Source organism: Strigops habroptila, chromosome 15 (assembly GCF_004027225.2).
Source record: "Strigops habroptila isolate Jane chromosome 15, bStrHab1.2.pri, whole genome shotgun sequence".
In the NCBI taxonomy this organism is placed as follows: domain Eukaryota; kingdom Metazoa; phylum Chordata; class Aves; order Psittaciformes; family Psittacidae; genus Strigops; species Strigops habroptila.
Genome location: NC_044291.2, coordinates 5,345,698 through 5,372,260, shown reverse-complemented (window position 1 = coordinate 5,372,260; position 26,563 = coordinate 5,345,698). Strand labels below are relative to the sequence as shown.

Below are 26,563 nucleotides of genomic sequence, written 5' to 3'. Positions count from 1 at the left end.
CAGCCCTGGCTTCCTGGGGCTTAGACACCTTCCTCTGTGGCCTTGAACCATAGAAGGGAGATTGTCTGGATGTGGCAACGCCGGCTGGCCAATGTCCAGCATCTGAAGGTGCAATCCTGCCCCAATGTCAGGTCTCTTGGTCAGCACGAGCAGGATGTGGCCTCTCTGCACATGGTGCAGGTTGAGGCTATTCCCAAAAAGCTGCTCAGTCCTCTGTTACAGCACTGGCCAGAGGGATAAGGGCTGCTGGTCCTGAGGACCTGAGCCCACAGCAATCCAGGTTTGGGCCATTGGGTGTGATGATGGATGAGGTACCAGGTGAGGGTCACATCCCATCACTGGAGCTTGCAGGGGCACTGACATTCCCGATAAAAGCTCTGTCCTTTGGGCTAGGGGCTTCCCGTCCTCCAGGACCACCTCTGCTGCTGGTCTGGGGTCCCCTGGGTAAGTGCAATGGGGAAAGGTGGGTTTGCCCCATCCACAGTCCCCTGCCCCATCCCTGCCTGCCCACTCGGGCTCCTGCTTCTCCTGACGATGGAGTTTCAAGTAAGTCCAACCTTCCCCTGTGCCAGGGCGCAACACTGGGCACCGGCTCCCATCTGCTCCCCGTTTTCTCACTCCTTGGAGCAGGCGGCTCCATGGGGTTTCCCAGGGCGAGGGGTGCCCTGTGGAGGTCAGGAGTGGGAGCACACGGGTGACAGCACCAACAGGAGGTTGACTGTGGCCGGGCACATCCTCCCTCCTCACTCGGGATGCGACCGGCCTCCCCCTTTGTGCCCGTGCTGGGGACGGTGCCCACAGAGGGGACAGTCCCGCGGCGGCTCCGCCTGCCCGCGCCCGGCTATAAGGAAGGAGGAGGAGGATGCTCCAGGCACCGGACCGGAGCGACGAGGGCAGCCGGGCCCCGGGAGCGGGTGAGTGCGGACACGGCATGGGGCTGGAGGCGGGGGGAAACGGGGCCCTTTGCCACTGGGGACCTGTCCCCTTGCCCCTGGGTGTCCCCTCTGCACCCAGCCACGGGTCTCCCACAGCCCTGGGTGCTGCTGGAGGGCTTGCTGGTCCCTGCAGGAGCAGGGCAGTGGGGTCCCAGCCCCTTCCCAGCACTGGGAGCTGCAGTTAAGCCCCTTCTAGCTCAGTTTGGGGTTTCCCAGTGAGTCCAATGTCCCTGAGGGGACACCTTGGCCACCCCCAGGGAGGGGAGATGGGACCTCGGCTGGTGGTGTCCCCACTGTGGGGATGCTGGGGGGCAGGATGGGACCCCCATAAGGTGGAGGAGCAATGCTTGAGGTGAACCCCAGCACTGACAAGCACAGCCCCACATGCCTCTGCTGTAGGGACTCCTGGGGAGCCCTCCCTGCTGCCTGCCCCATCTTACAGCCCGGCTGGTGAAGGTGGTTCCTCTCCTTACCAAAGTTTCAGGCTTTTTATTCCTCTTCCCTTTCATTTCTTACTTTTTCCTTGGTTTCTGCGGAGTGTTCCTTGGAGCAGGGCAGCCACAATCGCTCCAGCCAAAACCCTGCCCTAACTCACAAGGAAACTGCTACAGAATAATAATCAGGGCTGAGAAAGTCCCTGCTACATTCCCCTTCATTGAGCTTTGTTTGCTCTGATTTATTACCACCTACCACCAAAAATCTGGGGCTCTCCCTTCCTGGGCAGGCGGGTTTGGCATGAGCCTCATTACCGGAGCTGGAAAGAGTGGTGGCCACACACCATTCCTGGGATGCAGGATGTGCCCCAAGATAAACTACCCCCAGGCATCATGTGGGCAGCAGGACATGTCTGAGCAGGCAAAAGTTGGAGCTGTTTCCTTAACCTGCTGCCCGGCCACTTGTGAAGTGAGTGTGCCCAGCCTCAGAGGTGCTGAGTCAAGGCAGTAATGCTGCAGTGGGAATGGGTTTTGGGGGTAAAGGAGGCAATTTGCCCAACAAGGAGCCACTGATGCAGCATCATGCTTAGGCTGGGCCCTTTGCGGGAACTGTGTTTGCCTTCCTGTAAATGCCCCGGGGCGGAAGGGACAGGCGGAGCCTTCCCAGCTCAGTGCGTTGGCTGGTAGGGAAACACCGGTTGCACAAGCCGGGTGCTGTGCAGGCAGCACGATGGGCATGGGCAGGCTCAGGGAGCTGAGTTGTAGTTATGGGTCTGCCAGATTCCTTTGCTTTTCAGCAAGAAACTGGCAGCAGCATGCCAGATCCTGTGCCGGCTCCAAGCCATGCCCTGTGGGATGCTGGCCCCACACCGCACTGGCAGGACCAGGGTGCTGGGATATACACCCTGGCATAAACGCATCCCGCTGGGAAAGGTGCTGGCTGGGCCAGGCTGGGGAGCTCGGCTCGGTGCCTTCCTCACTGGCAAAAGCAGGATTGTGCTGACTTGGCAGCAGGAATGTTGCTCAGGGCGGGATTTGGCCGGCTCTGTGGTCCAAGGGTCAGCTGGCATTGCCTCTTTGGGAGGCCCTGGGATCCACAGGCCTGGGAACTTCAGGGGCAACGCTGAGCCCCTTCCCACAGCGGGACCCCCATCGTTTCCCAAGAGCTCTGGGCTGCCGCATCCTTCATCTCCTGGTGTTGGCTGAAGCCCTCGATACTCTTGGCAGAAGGGTGAGAGGCGCCGAATCCTCACATAGGTGTTTCACACCAGCAGGAAACTCGGAGTGGTGTAATTAGGACAAATACCCAATAAGCGTTAATTAGACTGGGGGCTGGGCAGTGCTGGTGGGTGCTGCACCTATGTGCTGCAGCAGCTCCTCTGGCACAGGGCTGTGATGTGCCGGGTCGTGCCTGAACAAGGCATTGGGCTGCATCTCCACCATGGCTGAGTGCCGGCCCCTCGGTGTTGCAGGGTGCTTGCAGAGTGTGGGACAGGTTGTGCTGAGAAAGCAGCGTGGAGCAAAGGTAAGAGCAAAGGGGGGCCCATCACTGCCCTGGTGTCCCCCATCATACTGGCCAGCACACAGCTCCCTGGGAGCTGCAGCTTGGATGTGGCTTTTCCTCCTGCCCCCAGCCCATCCCCTGCTTGTTTTAATCAGAGACCCTGTCCTGGCACTGGCAGCTCCACCATGTGCTCCTCTACTTGCTTAAGTTGCTGCTGGTGTTTAGTTTGCTGTGGGCTTTGTTTCTTGCCTCCTGGTTATTCACCCCCTGGATAATGTTTGTGCTGCCTAGAATATCCCGCTCTTGGGAGAGTCCTCAGCACCCGCACCATGATGGACCCATGGCCAGTCCAGGAACACCAGGAAGGGTTTCATAGATAATGGCCACATCATCCCTGCACTGAGCAAGAGCAGGGACTGGTGCCATCATGAACCCCTTTCCCTTTGCTTTGCCAGTGCCATGGCTCAGACCAAGGGCACGGTGGTGCTCGCCTACAGTGGGGGCCTCGACACCTCCTGCATCCTGGTGTGGCTGAAGGAGCAGGGCTACGATGTCATTGCCTACCTGGTGAGTTCTGTGCCAAAGACTGCCACAAGGACCCTGCCCCAGGGGCTGGGGGGCCCGCGTGGGTGATGGGGGGGTCCTGGTTTGTGCACAACCATGGTGGTGACCCTGCTCTCACTGGTTAACCATCGCCCAGTCTGGGCGCTGCTCTGTCAGCCCTGTGGTACATCCTGTCCTGCCAGCAAATGACCCTCTGCTAATGAGGGCAGCGCATCGGGCAGAGGCTTGGCAGAGGGTGGCATAGCCCCACGGTATGTCATCCTGGGGGGAACCCATCCTGAGTGGCCTCAAACCCAGCCAGTATGGGCTCTGCTGTTCCTTACATGATGCCCTGTTTGAGGCTGGGCTCACACTGGGTTTCGTGGTCTCCTTTCAAACTCAGCCATGGTTTTTTTTCCCCCCATTCCAGGCCAACATTGGGCAGAAGGAAGATTTTGAGGCAGCACGCAAGAAAGCACTGGCATTGGGGGCTAAAAAGGTAATAGTGTCTCTCTTTCTGGGTGCCTGGGGGGATTCTGAGCATCCTCTGCTCACTGCTGTAAGGCTGAGCTCTGAGGTCTCATGCATCCCATGGCTGGGGCCACTGCAGGGAGCGTGGACAGTGCCAGCGAGGAATCCCTTTCCCAGAGGTTTAGCTCCAAAGCAGTCTAGGAAAGGGGAGGCAAAGAGACCCTTGGCTGCACTAGAGAAGTGGGATCTCCCTATGGTCACATTCCCATCACAGTTTTCCCTCTGTCCTGGTAGGTTTACATCGAGGACATCAGCAAGGAGTTTGTGGAGCAGTTCATCTGGCCGGCGGTGCAGGCCAACGCTCTCTATGAGGACCGGTACCTGCTGGGCACGGCGCTGGCACGGCCCTGCATTGCCCGCGGGCTGGTGGAGGTGGCCCAGCGGGAGGGAGCCCAGCACGTCGCCCATGGAGCCACCGGCAAGGTGAGGGAGGATGGGGGGGTATCAGGGGTGTCTGGTCAGTCCATTGGCCAAGCTGTGGGTGCCAGGAGGGGTGCACAGAGTGTTTTGTGTAAAGCCCAACCGTGTTTCGACATTTCCTTCTTGTTTCTGGGAATTCTCTGCCCAATTTCGGTTTCGTTTCCCCTTCGGAAAGGCTTGAGTTGTGGCCGAACCCGGTTTTGGTAGCTGCTGTCTGAAAGCTGCTACGGACAGGAGCCGGGCCAGCATCCCCGGGCTTTTCGGGGCATCCCGGGCAGGATGGGGGGATCCTGGTCCTCATCCTGGTCCCCATCCCGGTCCCCATCCCTGGCTGTCCTCGTCGCCACCAGCCGCAGGAAGGACACGTTGCCACTAGAGGCAGCTAGAGACCGTGGAAAGGATGCTCGGGATGGTGAAATCCTCTATGTGGCTATCCCTTCTGCACCTCCAGCCCCGGTACCGTCACTAGCAGCCTCTGCGGGGCCCTTGGGTGCTGTGGGTGCACCCAGGACATGCCGGGTGCCCACTGCTCCCCATCCAACAGGGACCCAAACTGCAGACCATGCCGGTCTTGGCCCGGGGGCAAAGGTGAGGTGCCTGCTTAGGTCTCAGTGCAAGGGGCTGGGTTTGGGAGGGCTAGTTTGGGTGTCCCCGGCTATAGGGAGGACCCTGCTAGAAGAAGGATGTTAGGTGCAGCCAGGAGATAGCTGGCACCAGGGAGATGGGGCAGAGAGGTAGTTGTGGGGCTTCAGGGCTGAAATAACTCTTGTTCCTGCTGCAGTGGGTTCCCCATATCCCTTCCCCATTCATCTCACCCATCTCCAGCAGCTCTCTCTTGAAAGCCCTTGCTCAGTGGTAGTACACCCCCAATGCAATGATGTTCCCTTTGCTCCTGGGTACCACCAGCACGTATGTCCCCACTCACGGGGCACCCTCGGGTGCTCCCCAGGCTCTGCCTGTTCCCTAAGCCATTAAGCCACAGGCAGGGACTGACTGTGGGTAACTCAATCCTGGCCCCAGAGTCTTAAATGTGACCATCTGCGGTGTCCCCACTGCCCGAGCAGATGGGCTTGTTTTGGGCCTGTAAGGGAAATGAGTGCTTTGGTGGATGTTCTTGCCTGTGTGTAATAGTCCTCAGGGATTTCCCAGCCCAGTTGTAAATGTATCCTCCAGGATGGGGCCAAGAGGAGGTGGGGAAAGGGGTCCTTTACGCCCCTTGGCGCTGCTGGAAAACAGGCTTTGGTGAGCGCTATTCCTTTGGAAGTACTAATAACCCCCAGGCTCATTCCTCACCCCTTCCTAGCTACCTGCCCTCATTAGAAGGACCTCATCAGCATGGGCCAATTAAGATAAAGGGAGGTTCAGGACACCATGACATGATGGTCTTTCTCCCCCAGCTTGTCCTTTCTCTCTCTGTGTCCTCTGGTGCTTGCAGGGGTGAAATACCCAAACCTGGGCTTCTGCTGGTTCAGTTTTTAGGAGTGTCAGCCCAGGGGAGAGTTTCACTGTTGAGTGAATGAACTGGGTCAGGGTTTTGCACACCCAGCTGTCAGGAGCACCAGGAAAGGTGATTTTGGGTTCAAACCAGCCATGGAGAAGGGATGAGGAGTGACCCCGCTGCACAGAGTCAGACTAGGTCCTGGCATCCTTTATCCCCTCCTGCTGAGGGAATGGAGGAGATAGATGGGTCCTCAGCCTCAGGCCTTGCTTTTCCAGTGAAAATTGCCAGCAATCCCATCCCAGTGGCATTCTCTGCTGAAGGGAATTTGGTCCCAGCCCTGCACAGGAACAGGGAAACCCTGAGTCCTTGCCCACCGTGCCAGAGGTCTCCAGCGTTGCATGGAAGACTTTAGCGTGTCAGATGCTGCACGTATGTGCTGTTACACACATGCTCTCCCAGCACATAGCAGCTCCTGAGCCCCCCAGCTCCCTGGATGAAGCCGTGGAGCTGCTGTTTCATCACCTGCACTTTTAATGCTCCTTCTTCTTTTTTTTTTTTAACAATTCTGACCGATTTTGCAGTTTCTTTCCTCAAATCCAAACCTGCAGCCCTGTTCCTCTCCTGAGGATGCCTTATGGCCTTGAGCGAGCTGGTCCAGGGATGGTGCCTCATCCCCCATCAGTTGGACCAGGGTGGGGGCACTCACCTCCCAGCCCACCCTTAGCATCTCTCATTGATGTTTCAGGGCAACGACCAGGTTCGGTTTGAGCTCACCTGCTACGCTCTGTGTCCTAAGATCAAGGTAAGGCCCCCAAAATTGCCCCCTGGGGCCCTGTTGCTGGGCTTCTATCCCCCTCCCCAGCCGGTGGGGAATTTTAACACTGACGCAAGCGGCTGTGCTTCACTTTAACAAGCTGCCAGCTGCACGGAGCCACGTTTTGGCATTTGAGGGGGCTGTAATGGTCCTTAATTGACCTATTTTTACCCCAAACACTACGAGGCCATGGAGGAAACAGTACCAAGGCAGCTGCCAGATAATCGATGCTGCCTGTTTCCCTCTTGCATCCCAGTGCCCTGTTAGGATCAGGGGTTTGGGTTACTGCACCCTTGAGCACGGAGATTAGATTTCAGCTGGGGGACCAACAGCCTGTGGGACCTGGTTCCCCTGGGGAGCCCTTTCCTCTGGGGGAGCCTGGGGGGGAAAAGGGGGCTGAGGGGCTGACAAGGGGGACTGGGGGCTTCTCATCTCATTCTCCTGCTTCCCACCAGATCATCGCACCATGGAGGATGCCTGAGTTTTACCAGCGCTTCCCTGGGCGCCGCGAGCTAATGGACTATGCCAAGGTAGGAGCTGGCATTGGGATGGATGCGGGATGCTTGGGATGGCTGCGGGATGCTTGGGGCAGCTGTGGGATGCTCACCATGGCTTGCAAGCCCTGCAGAGCATCCCTGCAGCACCATGCTGGAGCTTCTGGTTGGGGTTTATTTCCCACTCCCCCCCTCTATTCTTTTTCTCCTTCCTTTCTAAAAGCTCCATAATTACCTGGCTATTAATGGTAACCTGCTTTCCAAGGAAACAGGTCCCAGCTCCCTGACTTGCGTAACAGACAAAGCAAATCCATTCACCTTTGTTGTCCCTTCCTTTTTGAAGTACAAGTTGCAATAAAACATATTAGAAGTTTTGCATCAGGTTTTTACGTGCCCACCAGGGTACCTTTCTTCCTTAGCGACTTCATGGAAATGCTTGACAACTCGGCTCAATCAATCAAAAGGGAAAAGGCAGCTCTGTGCATAAACCAGAAAATTGCTTCAGTTTTTAAATAGCTGCCATCGAGGCTGCCTTGGGTGAGCTCTGGGAAGGCGAGGTGTGGAGCCAGAGGGATGCAGTGTGGGGTGAGGAGCCCTCCGAGCCCATTAGGGCCGCTGAGAGCAGCGTGTCGAGGATTGTGTTTGCCATCTGCTGTTGTATTATGAAGGGGCGAGTTTACGAGAGCTTTCCATATGTTGCCAAACAAATTGTCAAAAAGGGGAGTTATTAAGAGCGCCGCGGTTTTATTATATGGAAAATGGAACATGTGTTTTGGGTTTGGGGGTTTTGTTTGGGGGGTTTTCTTTTGGCTTTGTTTGGAAGTGGGGGGGAAAAAAGGGAGATGAAATGGACTGGGGCCCCGCTCAAAGAGGAAAGGTTGGGGGTGGAGGGTCTGTAGTATTTTTCAGTCTCTGGTTATGTTCAGTGTTAATGAAAACAGGAGGGTTACCTTCTTTTTCATGCTTAGGAGAGGGAGATGAGTGGCCAGGTCCTTTCAGGACTTGGATGCGCTCACCCCGATGCTCAGGAGTTATAAGCACAATGACATCTGGGGCTCTGCTGGTGCTGGGGGAAGCAGGGATCTGTGTCATTGTGACCCAGCTCTTGCTATAGATTTGCTGCCCGGGGCTGGACCCAGCCTCACTCCAGCACCCACTTCATCCCCACAACCAGCTGAGGCCAAAACACCTGAATGAGAAAGGTGAAGCTCTCCTGGATGCTGCTCCAGGATGAGCCATCACAGCAGGCAGAGCCCAGTGGGACAGAGCAGGGCTGTGTTATTCCCTCTGCAGCCTTAGGAGGCATCTCAGAACCTTGCTCTTCTCTCAGGTGATGGGTTGATGACCACGATTTAACAACCACAAGTCATTTCCTCCTATCTTCTTGGCAAACAAGGAGTTTGCTCAGCCCCTGCTCCTCTGTTCCTGGCAGAGCCCTTGGCTGACGTCCCTGCTGTGGTGACACTGTGATGCCCGAACTTCCCAGGGATGTATGGGCTGTATAGACACCCCGAGGCACAGCGGGAGCCCAGAGCTGCTGCCTCCATCCCTGGCTCGCTGTGGCAGGGTGGGCGATGTTCCTGCTGGCTCCGGTTGTTCGCTCGCCACCATCCCCTCTCCTGCTAATTCCCCGGTGTATTCACCTCGTCTTCACAGGCAATTTCCCCCATTGAAATGTCAGCGGATAATGGAGCACGCTGTGACCTTGTTAGGGAGCTGGGCTCGACGCTGCGCCGGGAGGCAGCCAAGCAGGGCTGTGTGTCCATGGGCACCCTGGGCTCCTGGGAATGCTGCTGCCTGCCTGCTGTGTGTCTGCATCGCTGTGTGTCTGCATCACCGTGTGTCCGCATGAGGCTGTGGGGATGCGTGTGCTGTCCTCTGTCCCCACAGCATCAGTCCTGTGTAGGCTGCAGAGCATTCGGTCGTTCTGGGGACTTCTGTCCCCATGTCACCTCCTCTTGCTGAGGAGTCCAGCTGGGGGAATGCGCCACAGTGGACCTGGACCTAGAGGAAGCACACAGCATCCATGCTGACATCTCCATTGCTGGGGCTTCCGGGGTGCTCTGGCACTCCTTCTCAGTTTGTGGCCAACTCTCCTCCTAGCCATACCAGGTCCCTGATGTCACCATCAAGGTGGCCCTCATGGTGGGACCTGATGTTGCCTAGGATCAGGACATGGATGTCCACCTTGCTGGTGGCCATGAGTTGTCCCTTTGTGCTTTTGTGCTGATCCCAGCAGGAGCTGGTGCTGGTGGGGATTGGTTTTCCCTATGCGCTGTCTCACCCCCTCTCTGCTCCTCTTCTCTCTGCAGAAACATGGGATCCCGGTGCCTGTGACGCCCCAGACACCTTGGAGCATGGATGAAAACCTCATGCACATCAGGTGAGAGCCCAGGCAGGTGCGGAGCATCTGTGGGGTGAGGATCCAGATCCTGGGGGCCCCATCTCCCCCTGTGCTGCATGGCTAGGACAGCCCTTTGCACCTGCAGAGCTGCCCTATCACATGCTGGCCAAGAGAGACCCCAAAACCTCCAACCTCCCTTTCTGCCTCATTGACCATGTCCCACATGGCAGCATCCATCTCCTGGGCTCTCCCAAGCCCGGTACTCCTTGCAGGGTTGCTGCTAAAAGCCCCTGGAGATCCATCACATGTATTTAACACACATCCTCATGGGGTGGTTGGGACTGGGGGGGATCATTCCAGTGGGTTTTTGGGGTTGCAGATGCTGCAGTGACTTCTCTCTCCTTCCCTGCCTGCTGCAGCTATGAAGCCGGGATCCTGGAGAACCCCAAGGTAATGGATCACAGCCACCAGGCCAGCATGGCAGCAATAGGGCTGGGGTGTCTCATGTGTTTGCAGCCTAATTGGGAATTTCACGGCTCTGTGCGTGGTGGGGAGGCCCTGCTGCCTCTCCCGGCGCGTTAATTGCCGCCGGCGTGAAGAGGGGAAGGGACTGTTTCAGGGTGACACTGGAGGGGGCAATGTCACGAGGCAGCAATAAAGGAGCAATTAGACAGATGAGGCGCTGGTGGGAGAGCTGGTGGCGGAGGTCCGGGCTGGCCCCTGCAGCTCGAGTCCCCTGCCTATGCCTACAGGTCCCTCCTTGCTTTCCCATCCCCAATATCCAAAGGGATGCGGGGTAAAATCTCTTCTTGCATGAGGTGATGCTCGGGACCCATGGGACCACTAGCTCCTGGGCAGCTTTGGCTACTAATGGGGCTATGAGCCTGGTGGCAGTGGGTGGCTGTGAGTGTGGCACATCGGTCCGGGGTGATTGTAAAGGTCTTTTCCATAGTTGATTCCATGTGCGGGTCCAGCCCCGGCTGCCTCCAGCAGTGCTCGTGGTCTGGCTGCCTGCTGGCCCCTGCCTGCTCGGTTCATGCTCCAGCAGGTCACGATGCTCCTGAAACTATCCATCAGTGCTAATTAGACAATCAGCGAGAGGAGGGGGAGAGGAACGGGAGCTGGCTGGAGCTCAGCGCCCGCAGCCCGCTCACCGCAATGGGGCTGGCGCGTGCCTCCAGCAGGGATGTGAGGAAGAGGAAGGTGGAAAAGGGGCCCTGCTCCCCCTTCGGTGCCCTCCGCAGGGGTGTCTGTGCATCAGGCTTTGCAAAGCTGGGTCCTTGGGGGGGCTCTTCCTCCATCCCAGTTGGCACAGGGGTAGGTTTTCATGCCTTGTAACTGGAGCAAGTGAAGCACTGAGCGTGCCTTTCCTTATGCGCCCATTCTGACCCCTTCACATCCAGCACCTCTTGGGGAAGACCCCCAATCCCAAGGCTTTGCCAAGCCCGCTTCCTTCCCAAAGCCAGCTTGGAAAACAGGGCAAACCAGTGCCCTAACCCCCTTGAGCATCCTCCACTCAGGTATCTCTCCCTCTGCAACACCAGAGGTGGCTTCCTGGATCATGGTGTCACCACCATTCCCTTCCCCATCCCAGGAAGCGGCACTGGGCACCATGGCAGCCGTGGCAGGATCCGGGGTGCCAGGCACAGTGGGTTCCCCTCCCCAAACCCCCGGGACCTGCCAAATGCAGGGATTTGAAAGCAGATGGTTGAGCTATTTTCTGCCTCTGTGAGGCCCGATTGAAGGGCAATGAGGCAGCTAATGTGGAGAAAGATAGAAATTTACTTGCTTTAACTTCATATGGCACTCTGAAAGAGTTCATTCAGGCCCGGGCACAACAATATCAGCCGGATGAATAAACCATTTGCGGCATCGATAGCTCTGCATCATGGTTTACTTCATGGACCATTTGCTTCCAATTTCTTCTCTTCTTGCCCCGTTTTTCTTGCTTCTTTCTTCCCCCCTCCCTATCTCCCTTTCCACACACTCTTCCTTTTTTTTTTTTTCCTCCTCCCCCCTTTTTTTCCCCCCCTTTTTTTTCCCCCTTCTCTCCCCTTTAAAGATGACATTGCAGGACTAGCCCCCCTGCGGGGAGGGATAAATAGAAGGCATTGATACACTGCAACAAACTATTTGTCATTTGAACTGTGCTTTTAGGAGGGAGAATAAAAAGAGGACAGACTCGCACCCGTAATGATGGAATGCAAGCCAAATGTCACTTTTATTTCTATTTAGTTATTTTATTTAATAGGGGTTTTCATAGTTGGCTCGGAAAATTGGAAACTACCTGACTTTGACTTCCAATGTTTAGTAAAGAGTTTTTAATACTTTCTAGTATTCCGCCCCCCTCCCCATCTTTCCTTTTGAACTCAAAGTTTTTCATCATCTCTCACAGGTTTGTCTGGTTAATAAGTGTGATCAGGGCTAGGAAAGGCCAGACGATGTAAAATTGAAATCCTCAGCCCGTGTAATCTGTGCGCAGGGGGCACCAGGGAAGTGCCGCATGGGTAAAACAAGGGAAAACGGGCAAAAATGAGATAGAATGGGCACCTCAAAGTGGTTTTGATGGGGATTTATGTCTGTATTCCCAGGATTTGGCAGCAGTTGCTGCTGGAATGTGTGTCCTGGGGTGTGGGCTGAGGCAAGGGGGGTCCCTGGTGTGCAGGGGGTGGCAGGGATTGGGCTTTGCTGTTTGTTGGGGGACAAAAAGAGGAAGTTTTCACCGAAAGGCTTATTGCCCATTCTCAAAAATTTGAGATGGAAACAACTTCTGCAGAGGAATTTATTTTCCCTTTAAAAAAGCTTAAAATTCTTTAAAAGCAATCACTGCTGCTTTTTTACTTTTATTCTAACTGGTTTTCTGCCTTGTTCTTTTTTCCTCACTGGAAAGGGGGAGAGAAGGGAGGAAAAGTGAACAGGAGAAAAGTTGAGCTTTATAAAGGAGAGGAGAAGCAGGGGGAGCCCCAGGTGCAGGCAGGGCCCTGCTGCCCAGGGATGCTCAGAGTCTTAGCTCCAGCCAGCCAGGTTTTAGGGGGGAAACAACCAGTTTACCACCACTAAACCATTGGCAAGAGCAGCTTATTTGCAAGAGCAGCTTGGTTTGGAGAACCTCCACCTGAGGTGCTTGCACAGGGGGTTTTAGGTCACTGGAGGCTCCTTTGAATGTTCTGATGTTGGCCAAGCACAGCCCTGCTCTGTGGTTTGCTTGCTCACTGTTTCCTGCCTTCCCACTGCACTGGATGCTCCGTGCCTCAGTTTCCCCTCCACCTCCCATAGTTTTAGCTGGGGCGGGGGGGGAATCTCTTTAGGGACGGGGCTTTGCAAATACTGGTCCTAAAGTGTTTTGGGGTCAGATGAAATTGCAAAGCATTTTCTCTCCAGGATGGAAAGCTTTTTCTTTTAATTATATTTCCCCCCCTTCTCTTCTGGCACGCACTTCAATTGCAGCAATTCATCGTCAGCACCCGAGCCGCCGGTGGCCTGGCTCTGATGGAGATAAGATGCCACTTTCCTATAAATCTAAGTGGGGGGGGGGAAAAAACCCCAATATACATAAAGGTTGATGTGCTCTGAAATGGGTTTTTGCTTCGTTCCTCTATTTTCCCCCATGTGTATTAACCCCGGGGACATCATGAAAGAGCCGGTGTGCCTGGAGCACCTGCTGGGGTCAGGCCTCCTCATTAGTTTCTTCGGTCAGCACAGAATAAGCCGGTCCCCGCCGCGGGGACGTGCGGGCGCCCGCCCTTCCGCTCGCATCCCGCTTTTCCCTGCCTGACTTGCTTCTCCGCAGCCGTCCCGCCTCCAGCTGAGGGGGGCGGCGGAGGGAAAGATGAGATCAAGTTGAGGGGAAAAATTGGCTGATTCTTCCAACCCCTTTGTTCCCGGGGCCCCAGTAAGCACCGGTGCTGTGCCGCGCCGGCCCCGTGCTTTGGGATGGGGAATGAGCACCAGGGATGGAGGATGGAGGATATACACCGGGGATAGGGGATGCACACCAGGGATGGATGATATACACTGGGGATGGGGGATGCGCACCAGGGATGGGGCTGCTGGCAGTGTTGGCCATGCTGATGCCATTGACTCTCTTCTCTTCCCCTTCCCGCAGAATCAGGCTCCCCCTGGGCTCTACACGAAGACCTGTGATCCGGCCACTTCTCCCAACACCCCGGATGTGCTGGAGATCGAGTTTGAGCGGGGTAAGCGTGTCCTCACAGCCCCTTGTGCTTCTACCCTCCAAAGGCAAACCCCAGCGAGGACCAGGGGCAGCCAGGATGAGCCCCAACTTGTGGCATCAAGGCTCGCGATGGTGCTTGCAGGACATCGGGGGCCTTTGAGTTGTGCCAATGGTCTTGGGGACATTTCAGGGGGCTTGCTGTGACCCCCCCTGAGAGCAGAGAAGAGTCTGAGCCCCTGCCTCAGCCATCGAGGTGCAGTGGGGACAGGGTCCCTCTCCTGCTGGATGGCATATAGGTGGTCCTGGGGGCATGTAGGTGGCCCTGACCAGTGTCACAGCTTGGGAGATGCTCCAGCAGGATGCGTCCTGTGGTGCCATCGATGTTGCATGAAGATGAGGACACTCCATTCCATCCCTAGGGATGAGCAGTAAGGCCCAGCCCTGGAGCCATCACCCAGGGTGGTACATGGAGCAGCATCTCCCACCAGCCATGCCATCCCCACGCCACCATCCATGCTGGCAGCAACAGCAAGCCCAGCCCAAGCTGGGGGTAGCCCCCGCTCAAAGGATCACCCCCTCCCCTCCACCAGCATCCCTGCTCCATGATAATGATCCCCCTGCACGGAGCAGCCCCCCCTCCCAGCGGCCCATTCAGCCCCTAGTTAATTTATTTGAAGTTTTAATCTAATTATTAACTATTTTAAAGGCTAAGCAGCTTTCACCAGCTCCGTCGGCTCTCTGCCGAGCGCACCCCGGCCAATTCCCCGCCGGAGGATGCGAATAGAAAGAGCCGGGGCGAGGGGAGGGCGCGGAGTGGGGGGGCCCGCGCTGAGAAGCAGCTTAAGGTTCATTATTGCCGTGAGTTACATTTAATAGTAATTTACAACTGAGTTTATAAACCCCTGGAAAATAGGGGGTTTAAAGGGGGGGGGGGCTTTGGTGCAGGGGGGGGAGCTGACAGCCCCCATCACTAGACAGGGCTGTAGCGGGGGTAATAAAGACTAGAAAGGGAGGCATTGAGGCTGATTGGCAACTGATAGTGCGTTAAATGGTAATGAGGAGGGCAGATGGAGGGGGGATTAGCCTCCAACTCCGCACCGCTTTTCTTTGTGGGCCCCGCAGCCCCCTTGTCAGCTTCCTAATACATTTATTGCTCATTTCACACCGCTAAAGAAAAATGCCTCTTTTCTATTCAGCATCACACACACACACACCCCCCCCATCTCCTGCCCAGCGCCCTTCAAATAAAAAAATTAAGGAAAAAGAGGGGGGAAAAGGGAAAATAAAAGGTGCAATAATGAATTCATGGCAGGGAGCACCCCGCCGTGGGGTGCGTGTGCGTGCGTGTGCGAGCACAGGGGTCCCCCTATAGACACCCCCCATGCTGGTAGGGGAAGGAGGGAGGGGGACACACATTTGTCACACTCCCCCCTTCCCCAACCCGGGTAGGGGCTGGTGGGACAGAAGGTGCTGTGCTGTAAGACAATTGCGGAGCGTGAAATTCAATTAGTTAAGGGCCTGGTTGCAATTTCACAGGCCCTAAAAAAGAGAGAAGGAGAAAAAAGGGAAAAAAGGGGGGGGACGTTTTTATGGCCTTTTTTATTTATTTATTTCGCTTCTCTCCCGAGGTGGGTCCCCCCTCCCCTCGCTCCTTCCCCTGCACCAGCTTGGATATGCCTTTTTAAGAAGTTATTTAGAGTTCATATCTGTCACATCTATTTAACGCCTGTGGGGTGATGTTCCAGAGGGGGGATCCTGACACCGGCTGATCCTGCCTGTCCTCCGCAGGTGTCCCTGTGAAGGTCACCAATGCTGGGGATGGAGCCACTCGTTGCACAGCACTGGAGCTCTTCGTGTACCTGAATGACATTGCGTGAGTGCCACAGTGTCCCCTGCATCCTGGCCGCCGGATGGCATCATCCCCGTGGTACCCAGCGTGGGGTGGAAGCGGGATGCTGGTAGTAGGCACATCCCGATGAGCAGCATGAGGATGGGATGGCCCCAGTCAGGTTCTAGTTGTATCCCATTTGTGCCAGTCATGCCAACAAGTGGAGCTGGGCACTGAGGCCAGAAGCACAGCAGGTATTTAGGGCTTTGCTCCCTGCGCATGAGGAGGGACAAAAAGTCTTATTAACATCCTCTGTATCTACTGTGTGTCCCGGCTGCATGGCTGGGTGAGGGGGGGCTGAGACTCAGGGCACCCCTACCTGCACGACACCCTTCACCTCAGGCTCCAGCTCCTGCATCCAGGGGCATCACCTCACCCTGCCTGCCCATAGGGCCTCACTGTCCCTTTTGGGTGGAAAGTTAGGTTTCTTGGGGCATGGACACATGCTGGCTGAGTCCATCACCCTATGATTTTCTACCCTGTGCCACCCTGTGCCCAGTTTCTGCTGCCACAAGGGCAGAGCAATCCCCAGGGGCTTGCCTAAAAGTGCATCAGCACCTACAAGGGCACCCGCTCCTCCTGCGCTATGCCAAATGCCATCCTCCTTTGTGCCTCTGCCTTTATCCCGCTGGCACTGAATGGGAATGAACTTTTCCCATTCAGTTCTTACGTGTTAATTAAGTGGTTTTAAAATGACTTTGGCCATTGGGAATAGAGCTGTGGAGCATCCTGTCTCCTTGCCTGGTTTATTTTCCAGTGGCCCAAGTGGCAAGCAAGGATGGTGGCACAGCAAGGAGGAGGGGAAAAGGAGAGAAAATCCATCTCCTTGTCACCTACTCTATGTGGGGGTCATTACTGATGGTCACCAATGCTCTCAGGGGCTGTCCATATTGTCACTTGGGGTTTGTCCCCCATTGTCCACCCTTCTGACCCTCTGCTTGTGTCCTGCTGTGGCTGCTGTAACCTCCCTTCTCATTGGCAGGGGCAAGCATGGAGTTGGGCGCATCGACATCGTGGAGAACCGCTTTGTTGGGATGAAGTCCAGAGGTGAGCAGTGACCCACGGGCAGTGCCACCCCTGCCCTAAAAACAGCAGAAAAGGGAAAACCCTGGCGGGATGTGGTGGGTGCTCAGCATCGCTGGGGTGCTGTGGCTCAGGTCATACCAGCAGCCCTCAACTGCTTCCTCCCCATCAGCTTTAGATTCCCCTTTGATAGGGGCTTCTCATTGCTCCCTAATGAAGGCAGCTGCCCGCTTGCTGCCAGTGCTACTGTTTGCACCAGCCTTGGGTTACCAATGCACCGGGGACCCCAGGTCTTGGGTGAGGCCTGTCTCTAGTGAGAAAATCCCTGATCTGTGTGGGAAGATGCTCATGGTTGGTCCTGGAGGGTGCAAAGCTCTATAATACAGGTACAAAGCACAGGAGGCCAGTGTGAGTCACTGAGGGATTTTAAAGCCAATTCTTTGATTTATCTGGGTTTTTGAGGCTGTGACTCTTAGCATTGATCATCCATTAGGATCAGCTTCATTGGAAATCTCTGCAGGCAGTGAGCTGCCCCGTGCAGAACTAAGTATCGAGGTTGCTCAGCATCATTTCCCATCTCCTCGCCCCTGCTCTTTTGTTTTAAATCTCATTAATACCTAATTAGATGCTCCCTTTCTTTACACTTGCCCTCTGTGCAGAGCATCAGCAAATATTTTGGTAAGGCTCAGCCTGTGGTCTCCCTCCCCGCCACAGGGCACCAGAGAGCATCCGCCACGAGAGGCAAGAAGCAAAACCCCAAATCATTTGATCTGTGTTTGAATAACCAAATTAAAACCAAAAGAAGGAAGGAAAAAGAAACCCCAACTCACACGCGCCCGCCTGTGCATTTGCATGCAGGATGCTGAGTAATTTGTCAAAATCTGGTTTATTTTTTTAAGAGGCACTGACACGCTCTAGTGACCCTTCAGCATTTAACAATTTCTCTAAACCCCATTTATCTGTCATGTCTGTCTCTTGTGTGACATTGCCAAACGATCGGTGCTGTGTGTGCGAGCCACAGATGCAGGAGGACCGGGCTTACTGGGTACAGTGGGGCTGGGTGCTTCGGGGACCAGAACCAGACCTTGGCAGTGGGTTTTCCCCCTTGCTGTGAGCATCATCCTGTCCCCGTTTTGCGCTTTGGAATTAATAGAAACCTCCTAGAAATATGCTCCGAGAGATGCTCTGTGAGAGATGAGGCAGGAGCAGGATGGAGCAGGAAGATGCTGCTGGTACCTACCCGATTCTGGGGTGCAGGGCACCTTGGGTGGCCCCACCATCGCACTGCCAGGAGCATTTTGGACCCCAAATAGCGTTAGCGTGAGCAGGGAAGGAGACAGGACCTGGCTTTGCAGGTGGGAGATGACCCCTTAAATCCCAGCAGCACGTGGAGGCCCTATGGGCTTGGGTTGTGCAGGTTCCTTGGGGCAGCACAGGGACCCCGCTCTGCAGGGGAAACTGAGGCACTGGCAGCACAGCAAGAGCCCTCCATGGCCATAGAGGTGGCAAGGAAAGGTGCCTCCTCTCCCTCACCTCCTAGACCTGGGAAATGGGAGAAGAGCAAAATTCATTTGCATTGATTTTTACTAAGCTCCTAATTGAACTTCGTTAAGGCCTAATGGGTGAGGGGTGAGCTGAGCATGCACCCCCCACCCTTTCCAGCGCTATTAACTCGGTTTTGCCATATTTGTTTTACTGGGAGGACGGTGGCTAATTATGGGGTGCCGGGGAGCGGTGCTGCAGCCGGCCAGGGGGGCACGGCTCGGCCGGGGGCTCTTGGCTGCAGGCGGGAGCCTGGCGCTGCCTCTCCTGCCTTTCACATCCTCATTATCAAATTATCTTTTTAACTCCGAAGGGGGGCTAATTAAGTGAAGTAAATGAAATCAGTGGGGAGGAAGCGGGAAGGAGGGGACAGCCGCTGCCAAAAGAGCCGAGCGCTGCCTTCAGCTGCGGCTTTTCCTCCCCTCGGCTCTCGCCTTTCCTTTTCCCTTTCCCTCCTCTCAGTGCACGGAGCTGATGGAGGAGGAAAGTCGAAACCCCTTTCCCTATGATGAACTCATAGCAGGCCACGCTCGGCCTCAACCCTGGACCAGCAGCATCTTCCTATGGGTAGCACCACCATCCTCTTCCCCTTGGGAAGCCACCGCATCCCGTCCTACCCCAGGGATAACAGCCCACACTCAGCACAGCAGAATGGCTCAGATGGAGGTGAACTGACAGCAGAGGTTACAGATTTTAAGCAGCAGCAGCTGTCTCCTTGGCTGCCCCCCTGCATGTCCCCCCCGGCTCCGGTCCCCCCCTTCCCCAGCAGTAATTACGGGGTGATTGAAGCATCGCCAGGCTGCGGTGCTGACACCTCTGTCTTTTTCTTGTAAACATGGGGAGATGAAAATAGACACTTGGAGACGCTGCGAGTGTCACTTTGAAGGTGTCTCTTGTCTTCTCGGTGGCTTAGAGCGTGAATGTCAGCTCCCCTCCCCTCTGCCCTGGCTGTCACACTCCGGTCCTTGGTCCTTTAGCATCAGGTTGAAAGGGACGGGCAGGGGTGCAGGCACACAGGCAGGAGATGGGGGTCAAGACACAAACTCATGCCTTCATTCAGCCCAAATTCGTTTTAACACCTCCTAAGGGGAAGGAGAGGGAATATTAATTGTGTTAGTGGTATCTCGATTCCATGCTTGGGGGCTGGAGGGAGCAAACTGCAGCCCTCTGTGCTCACTGTGTCCATGGGGATGGCTGGGTTTGATGTCAACTCGGCTGTCTCCTCCTGCAGCCCCATGGGGATGAGTGGATGGTGAGAACCCTGCAGGCTTCCCTCAGGGACTGGGCTGCAACACCACTGGGATGGCCTCAGAGGAGGGGATGTTCTCCTTTGGGACAGCTGGGGCCTGTCCCGTGCCTGTAGGATGCTGAGATCATGGACACTGGGAGGGATGAGGTTTGATGAAGGGTCTTGGGCTCCCGTGGTAGATAGGGCTTCAGCTGGGTCCATGGCAGTGTGGCCACCCTGGGATGGGACACGCTTGAGCCTGCACCACTCTCCAGAGCACTGAGCGGGCAGATCCCAGTGCAGATTTGAGCCCCCATGACAACCCATGGGCTCCTCTCACCCCTCGCTGTGCTGGCTCTGGTTGGGGGGACATCCCCTTTGGTGGGGATTTCTTTGTGTGCCAGCAAAACCCAACTGTGCAGGTTCCCTTCACCATTCCCATGGCCGTGCCATAGCACAGATGCCCGACACTGGGAGGGGACAAACAGGGCACAGGGACATGCTGGTGGAGCAGCCTTGGCTACGGGCAGGTAACATCCATGCCAGACAGCCTCAGCATTCCCCCCCCATCTTTCCACTCACATCCAACCTTAAGCCACTCTATAGCCACCCTCATCTTAATGGTTGGACTTGATGATCTTAAAGGTCTTTTCCAACCTGGTTGATTCTATGATATTTAAACACCAAGTAAACACGTTATACAGCAAATAATCCTCGAGCAGCTGCAACAAAGGGAGCAGCTCACCCACAGCGTTAGCCCCCATCACCAAAATAATAAGCATCCCTCCATCCCCAGGCCTCGTGCAATGGAAAGGGGGGGCCCTGCCATCCCCAAATGAGGTTGCCCTCCCAGCCCCCAGGTAGCCTCATTGCTTCCCAGCGGCCGAGGGGAGAGGAGGGTATTTCAGGCCCTCGCTCCCCGTGCTTGTGCCCCGCATCGTTCCTTTAATTACAGGTTTTCAGCGGCGCAGCGCTGGGCACGGATCGGCGGGGGGATCGGTTCCCAAAGCCTGTCATTTAGCCTCGTCAGAGTGCCTCTTCAAAGAGGGGAATCTAGACATTTTCTCCGCAAGGTGCGGAGTGGACTGTCTCGGCCCCAGCATGAATATAATGACAGATGCATTTTACAGCGAGCCGGGACTGAATGCGCTCGACCACGGCTCCTTCTGTCAGCCAAGTCATTATTTTTTGTCATTTGCTGACAGTTTTGGTCTCATTCGTTTCTCTCTCTTTTTCTGTTTTTCCCCCTGCCTGGAAAAATGGCTAGGTATCTATGAGACCCCAGCGGGAACGATCCTATACCACGCGCATTTAGATATCGAGGCCTTCACCATGGACCGGGAAGTACGGAAAATCAAGCAGGGGCTCGCCTTGAAATTCTCCGAGCTGGTTTACAATGGTACGTATGGTCCTTCAGACCATCCCTGCCACCGCAGCATGCTCCCAGCCTTCCTCCTCATCCTCCCTTGTGGCTACCAGAGGCTGCAGGTCCTACTGGTACATGCACTTAGGGCTGTAAAATTCAGGTGTGGATATTGAGGCTGCTCACGGGGGACAAAATGGGTTTGCTCATGCCAAGGGCTGAGCTTGACCCCACATTCTGCCTGATTTTGTGTCGAGGAAGCTCCATGCCTGCCTTCAGGACATGGTGCTGCCTTCCAGGATGATGCAGGATGCTTCAGGCATCTCTCCCAGCCCAGTGCCACCGCTTCATCCCATCCAACACATTCAGATGTCTCACAGGCTGTAATTCACTGTCCCTTTGTGTCCCTCCCTCCAGCTACGGTGGTCCAGGGTCTATGGGGCAGCAGGGTCCTGGCCGTGCTATGCGACATGCAGCCCACACAGCGGCACTGCGGGTTGTGGCTTTGCCGGGATGCAGGAGGCAAGGACAAGCACTGCCCGTGGGGGGCCGGGAGCCACAGGGGACAAGGGGACACTGGCTCTCACCCGCAGTTAGGGACAGAAACAAGCCCCTTGCCCTTCCTCATGCAGTGCGGGTCTGCTCATGTGCGACGAGTTTGAGGGGTCTCAGCTTAGTCCCCCTCCCGTGCTGCTGGGGTGGGTGCTGCCAGGTTTGGGGGGCCAGGAATGGCACCCCCGGGAGGGAACATCAGCACTGCCCCGGGGTCTGCTCCATGGATCAACCCTGACTCAGTTGCTGGTGCTAAGTTGAAGGAAGCAGGTTTAGCCCAAAGAACCGTTGGTGGGTTCAAAACCCTGCTGCTCATAGCCGGTGCCTGCTTCACGGCTCCAAGTGGTGTGTCCTCATTGCCTGTCCCCTGTCTAGTTCAGTGATGTCCTTGGAACCCTGCACTGAGTTTTTCCTGTCTTTCAGCCAAACAACACTTCTATCTTTCACATATCCTCATTTCTTTGCCTCCCAATTCGTCCTCTTATCTCCTTCTAGGCATTTCTCTCTAACCACAGTGGCTGGCATGATTCCCTTGTGGTCTTCCATGGGAAGATCCCACAAAAACAACCTGACTCTGGGAGCTTGGGCTTTGGGCAGCAGCAGATCCAGTGGGACTGGGTCAGGCTGTCTTCTCCCCTCCAGTTTCTGATGCCTGTGCTCATCCTCAGCATCTTCCCCTTCAAGGATGTTCCCTCCTGTATCTTCCTCGGCGACTGCCACTCAATGCCCAAGCCTCTTTGCTGCTTAAACCATATTTAGGGCCCTGGCAGGGCGAGGGCTTCTGGGGCTGCAGGAATCTTGGTTACCTTCCCCTTGAGTCACAGCCTCTGATTCACTCTCTGATGCTGCTCCTACCTCCAGCTGCTTTTATTAGACTTAGTCCTGCACTGCTTTTATTTTTACTATTTTATTTCTTAGTTTGAGCATAAACCCATTTGTTTATTTCTCACCACTCACTTGTGAAGCCACCACATTAAAGAGCCACTTGGGGAACTGTGATTTCGCTTCTCCCTCCCCACCTCCGTCAGGCAAAGGCTGCTGTTTCCCTGGCTTCAGATGCTGAATCCCCAGGGATTTTCAGCATGGTCCCTTGGTAGCTGAGCCCAAATCCAAGGAACACCCTCAAAGGGGTGCAAACAGCACCCGTGGGTCCCTATGCCGGAGGCCAGGCTTTCAAGCTCACCTTCCTTTAACACCTCATTATTGCAACTAGTCCTGATTTTAGGAGAATTAGTGTTTATCTTCCCCCCATCCCATTGATCCCTTTGTGGAGGGGTGGCTTTGAAGCCAGTTCCCATCCTGCAGGTACAGCCAGGTGTGGAAATGCCATTGTCCCTCTGCCCACACTGTGATTAGGGCAGGATGGAGGTTACAAGGCAGGAAGGTCATTAAGGAGGATCTGCTTCCAATGGGGAATATGTGTGCAGTGAGGGGCGAGGAGGGGGGATGCTTCCTCACACCTGGAGCTGTCAGAGTCAGGATTTAAGTAGCTGGTTATTACATTAATGTGTCTTGGGTTGCTTTTTACAGGGATGCAACAGCCCTGCATCTATCCTGATGTCTGGAGAGTTGTACCTGGAGGGTGGTTGCCTAAATAGGGGTGTATTTGCCTGGACCCAGACTCCCTGCCTGCATGGCAGTGCTATTGATGGGACGGGGTCCCCAAACCCCCTGCCTGTGCTGTGGTGGGGTTTGGGTCAGGGATGTGGTCTTGGTGGCGAGGGGTTGCAGGGCTACGCGGATCCCAGGGATGAGGCTGCAGGATACGGCCCCGCTCAGGGGCTGGCGAAGGCAAACACAAAAGAAATTGTTTGTTGCTTTAATGGCTTTGGCCGGAGCACAGCTGGGAAGGGAAAGGTGAGAGGGCACCGGTGTGCGAGAGCGGAGGGCGATGGGGGAGATAAAACCTGGGGCTGACCGGAGCGTGGTGAATGGGCTCTTTCTCTCTCCACCTCTATCTCCTTCTCCATCTCCCAGGCTTTATTCCAGGTCTCTGAGGGCTCCCCGGCTAATTACCCTGCTTAGGGACAGGAGGGGGCACAGGGATAGCAGGCAGGGCTGCGGCCCCTCTGTGCACCCAAGGTGGCCTCGGTGGATGGCAATGCCGGGGGCTGCTCCCATAGGATGTGTTTTGGGGGGCTGCAGTATGACCACATCACCCCAAGACCCAGCCTGGGCACTCACCATCTGAGCTCTGGGGTGCTGGGAGGCTACTGTGACATCTGGAGCTGGGGTGGGAAGGGGAGGCACTTGCCATGATTGTGGGTTAGATGAAGCTTTCTATGGGTGCTGGCACCGTTACCCTGCGTCCCACCAGCCTCTTGCTCTGGGAGTGCGGGGGGAACAAGTCAAATGAGTAGAGCTCAGTGTTGGGGTTGGCCCTTTGGGGCTGATCCTTGCCCATCCCAGCAGAGAACAGCTCATCCCCTTCCTGGGGGCTCGGAGTTGATCCCTCCCAATTCTGTGTCCATCTGTCTGTCTCTACCTGACCCTCCTGAGATGGTGTTTTTTGAGTGGCAGTTTCATACTTAACTTAATGAAGCTTTTGATTTCCACGATCACTTCAACCTGGCAGAGCTGGAAGGGGAATGGCCTCACTGCCTCTTCTCCACCAGCTAGGTCCAGCCTCCTTTCCCAAGTGGGAACCCAAGGGCCACCAAGGGGAAGGGACACACATGAGGTCTCCATCCCTCAGAGCTGAACCTGGGTGTCCCAGCACCTCATTTCCCTCTCCCACTCCTGCAACCACATCCCTGCATGGTCACCTTGGGGCACCCCATCTTGCCTGATGTCGCCATCACTCTTCCTCTTGCCTGCAGGCTTCTGGCACAGCCCCGAGTGCGAGTTCCTCCGGGAGTGCATCGGGCGCTCGCAGGAGGCCGTGGCGGGCACCGTGCGCCTCTCTGTCTTCAAGGGGCAGGTCTACATCCTGGGCAGGGAGTCCCCGCGCTCGCTGTACAACGAGGAGCTGGTGAGGTGAGTGGGGCTTGGGGGGCCGGGGTGGTGGCAGCGAGCACCCCATCACACCTCACTCCATCCCATCGCATCCTGCTCCATCCCGTTGCATCCCTCTCCATCCCATCTTATCCCATCCCCAGTGACGCCATCCTCCAAGCCAAAGCACGAGCCATGTTTTCAAGTCAATATTATTCTTTTTTCCCCTCTGGCTTTTCCCTTTTCTTCACGTTGTTTTCTCTTCTCTCTTGCACTCACTCCCCCCCACAGCCCTCCCTCAACCCCTTTCAATCTCTCTAAACACTTTATAAGCCATAAATACACCCGAATGAGTTTAGATCAGTCGGAGTAAATGTCAAATTATCTTCTCTCTTTCTCTTCTCTGGCTTTTTTTCCCCCTTTCCCTCCCCCTCAAAATCAACAGCTCCTAATAATCCATCCCAACCTTTCATTATGCTTCGCACTCTCACTTGGAGAGATTAAATGAATAAAGTGTATAAAAAAATCGGGAGGCAAAAAAAAAAAAGAGGGAAGAAAAAAAAGGAGGATGGAGGGGGGTGGGACGGAGGAAAAAGAGAGAGGGAGAGAAAAGCAGGGGCACTTATTCTCCCTGCGTCTCCAACCATTTTCCTTTTCTTTTTGATTTCTACATCGCTGGTTTGAAAGCTTTTGAGTGACGGCGTCACAGGAACCCGAGAGAAAGCTGTGAGAGGCAGAGCTGTGTGGAAATGCCTCTGCACAGTAGGTAGAAAGTAACGTAATTATAGAGCAGGTCAGAACCACTCGAATGAGCAAAAATAAAAGCACAGAGGTTTTTCTGTAGCCCGTCAGGGGAGGTAAAATCATTGTAAACTCTCTTTTTTTTTTCTTCTTCTTCTTTATTTCCCTCCACTTCCTCCTTTAAGGTTTGTGGTTTCTGGGAAATGAGCCGTGTGTTTTGGGGATGTAGGAAATCATCGGAGCTGGGATTTGGTGTGTGGCTGCTGCCTTTGGAGAGGGATGTGCTCAGTGAGGCACTGGCCACTGTGGCCATAAACCCCATCGGTGTCAGGGCGTCCTCAGCACCACTGCCTTGCCCTGGACACTGATGTCCCTGCCTGGCATGGGACAGCCATACCCAGGGGACAGCTCTGGGATAGGGCGAGCATCCGTCTTGATGCAAGGGGAGGAATGGTGAGGATGCACACAAGGGACCGTGGTGGGAAATTTGGGGCTGCGCCTCTAGGATGGCCATTGGGGTGACCCTGTGGATCTGCCGTTCCAAGGCCGTGTACCCCTTCCCCAAGGGATTGATGGGGACACTATCCCAAGCGTGCAGCAACTGAGGAGAGGCAGCAGCAGGCATTGGACCATGAGTCTAAGGACTCATGTCCTCTCCCTACCCAAAACACAGCCCCAAGCCCCCCAGGACCTCCCAACCCAGTGATGGTGCCTTTCTCTCTGCAGCATGAACGTGCAAGGGGACTACGAGCCTGCCGATGCCACCGGCTTCATCAACATCAACTCACTGAGGTCTGTGGGCTTGAGATGGGACCCTCCCCAAGGCGGGCAGAAACTTCCCAGCACCCATGGGGCTGTTCCCCTTCACTCTGGGGGTGCACCAAGACCTCCACCGGGGTGCAAACACCCCCCCATCATCAGCCCTGCCTAATTACAGCTTTCCCCAGCACAGCATCTTGTTATTTGACTTACTCCTCAGACCCCACTATACGTATCATCCTCCCCCCCCAATTCCAGGGCTGTAAAACACGCCACATTTACATAATGGGCTCTTAATTTTTCCATTGCCTGTTAACTGCTTTGTTCTCCCTGATCCGCCATGTGTCCCGTCCCCCCCCCAACTCCTCTAAGATAAATTAATTACATTATCTCGTGGAAAGGGGAACAAAAATAATTAAACTGTACAGGCCTTAACAAACGCCTGCTCTTCACGCCCCCTCATTCTGCTTAAATTAATTGAAAGGAAATGTGTGTTATTACTGTTAATTTACAATTAATTCATTTAGGGTTTTTTTTTTTCCTCTCTAAACCCTGTTTTCTAGGCTGAAGGAATATCATCGTCTCCAGAGCAAGGTCACCGTAAAGCAGGATGAATAGCAATCAATCGCGCGCGAGCCTTCCCCGCTCCCCCCTTTTCTAATTTCTCTTAAGAACTAGCACTAATTGTGGTGGTAATTTGTAATTGTAACTCGTCTCCCCGGAGGTGATGGCTTTGTTACGGGGCAGCAAGTGAAATGCAATCATTAAATAAAGGTGGTTGGCCGGAGGAGAAGTGAGGGAAAGGAATAAAACCCCAGCCACGTGCGGGGTCCGCTCATTGAGAGCCGGGCTTTATTCCTGCCTTGTTTGTTTGCTCTTCTGGCCCAGTGCTTCCCCGA

At 55.2% G+C, this 26,563-nt stretch overlaps 1 protein-coding gene across 2 annotated transcripts; it reads left to right on the top strand.

The window, feature by feature from the left end:
* Positions 1-853: 853 nt before the first annotated feature.
* Positions 854-26,563, top strand: ASS1 (argininosuccinate synthase 1). 2 transcript variants are annotated; one of them, XM_030507205.1, is made up of 16 exons: positions 860-914; positions 2,842-2,894; positions 3,329-3,440; positions 3,847-3,915; positions 4,182-4,370; positions 6,554-6,610; positions 7,078-7,152; positions 9,429-9,499; positions 9,880-9,910; positions 13,566-13,656; positions 15,423-15,507; positions 16,505-16,569; positions 20,583-20,714; positions 24,050-24,206; positions 25,632-25,697; positions 26,228-26,563. In XM_030507205.1, the coding sequence occupies exons 3-16, from the start codon at positions 3,333-3,335 to the stop codon at positions 26,280-26,282; spliced, it is 1,251 nt and encodes a 416-aa protein (XP_030363065.1). In that variant the 5' UTR covers positions 860-914; positions 2,842-2,894; positions 3,329-3,332; the 3' UTR covers positions 26,283-26,563. The 2 variants fall into 2 exon arrangements, with proteins under 2 accessions (XP_030363064.1, XP_030363065.1); XM_030507204.2 differs by lacking the exon at positions 2,842-2,894 and having other exon boundaries at positions 854-914.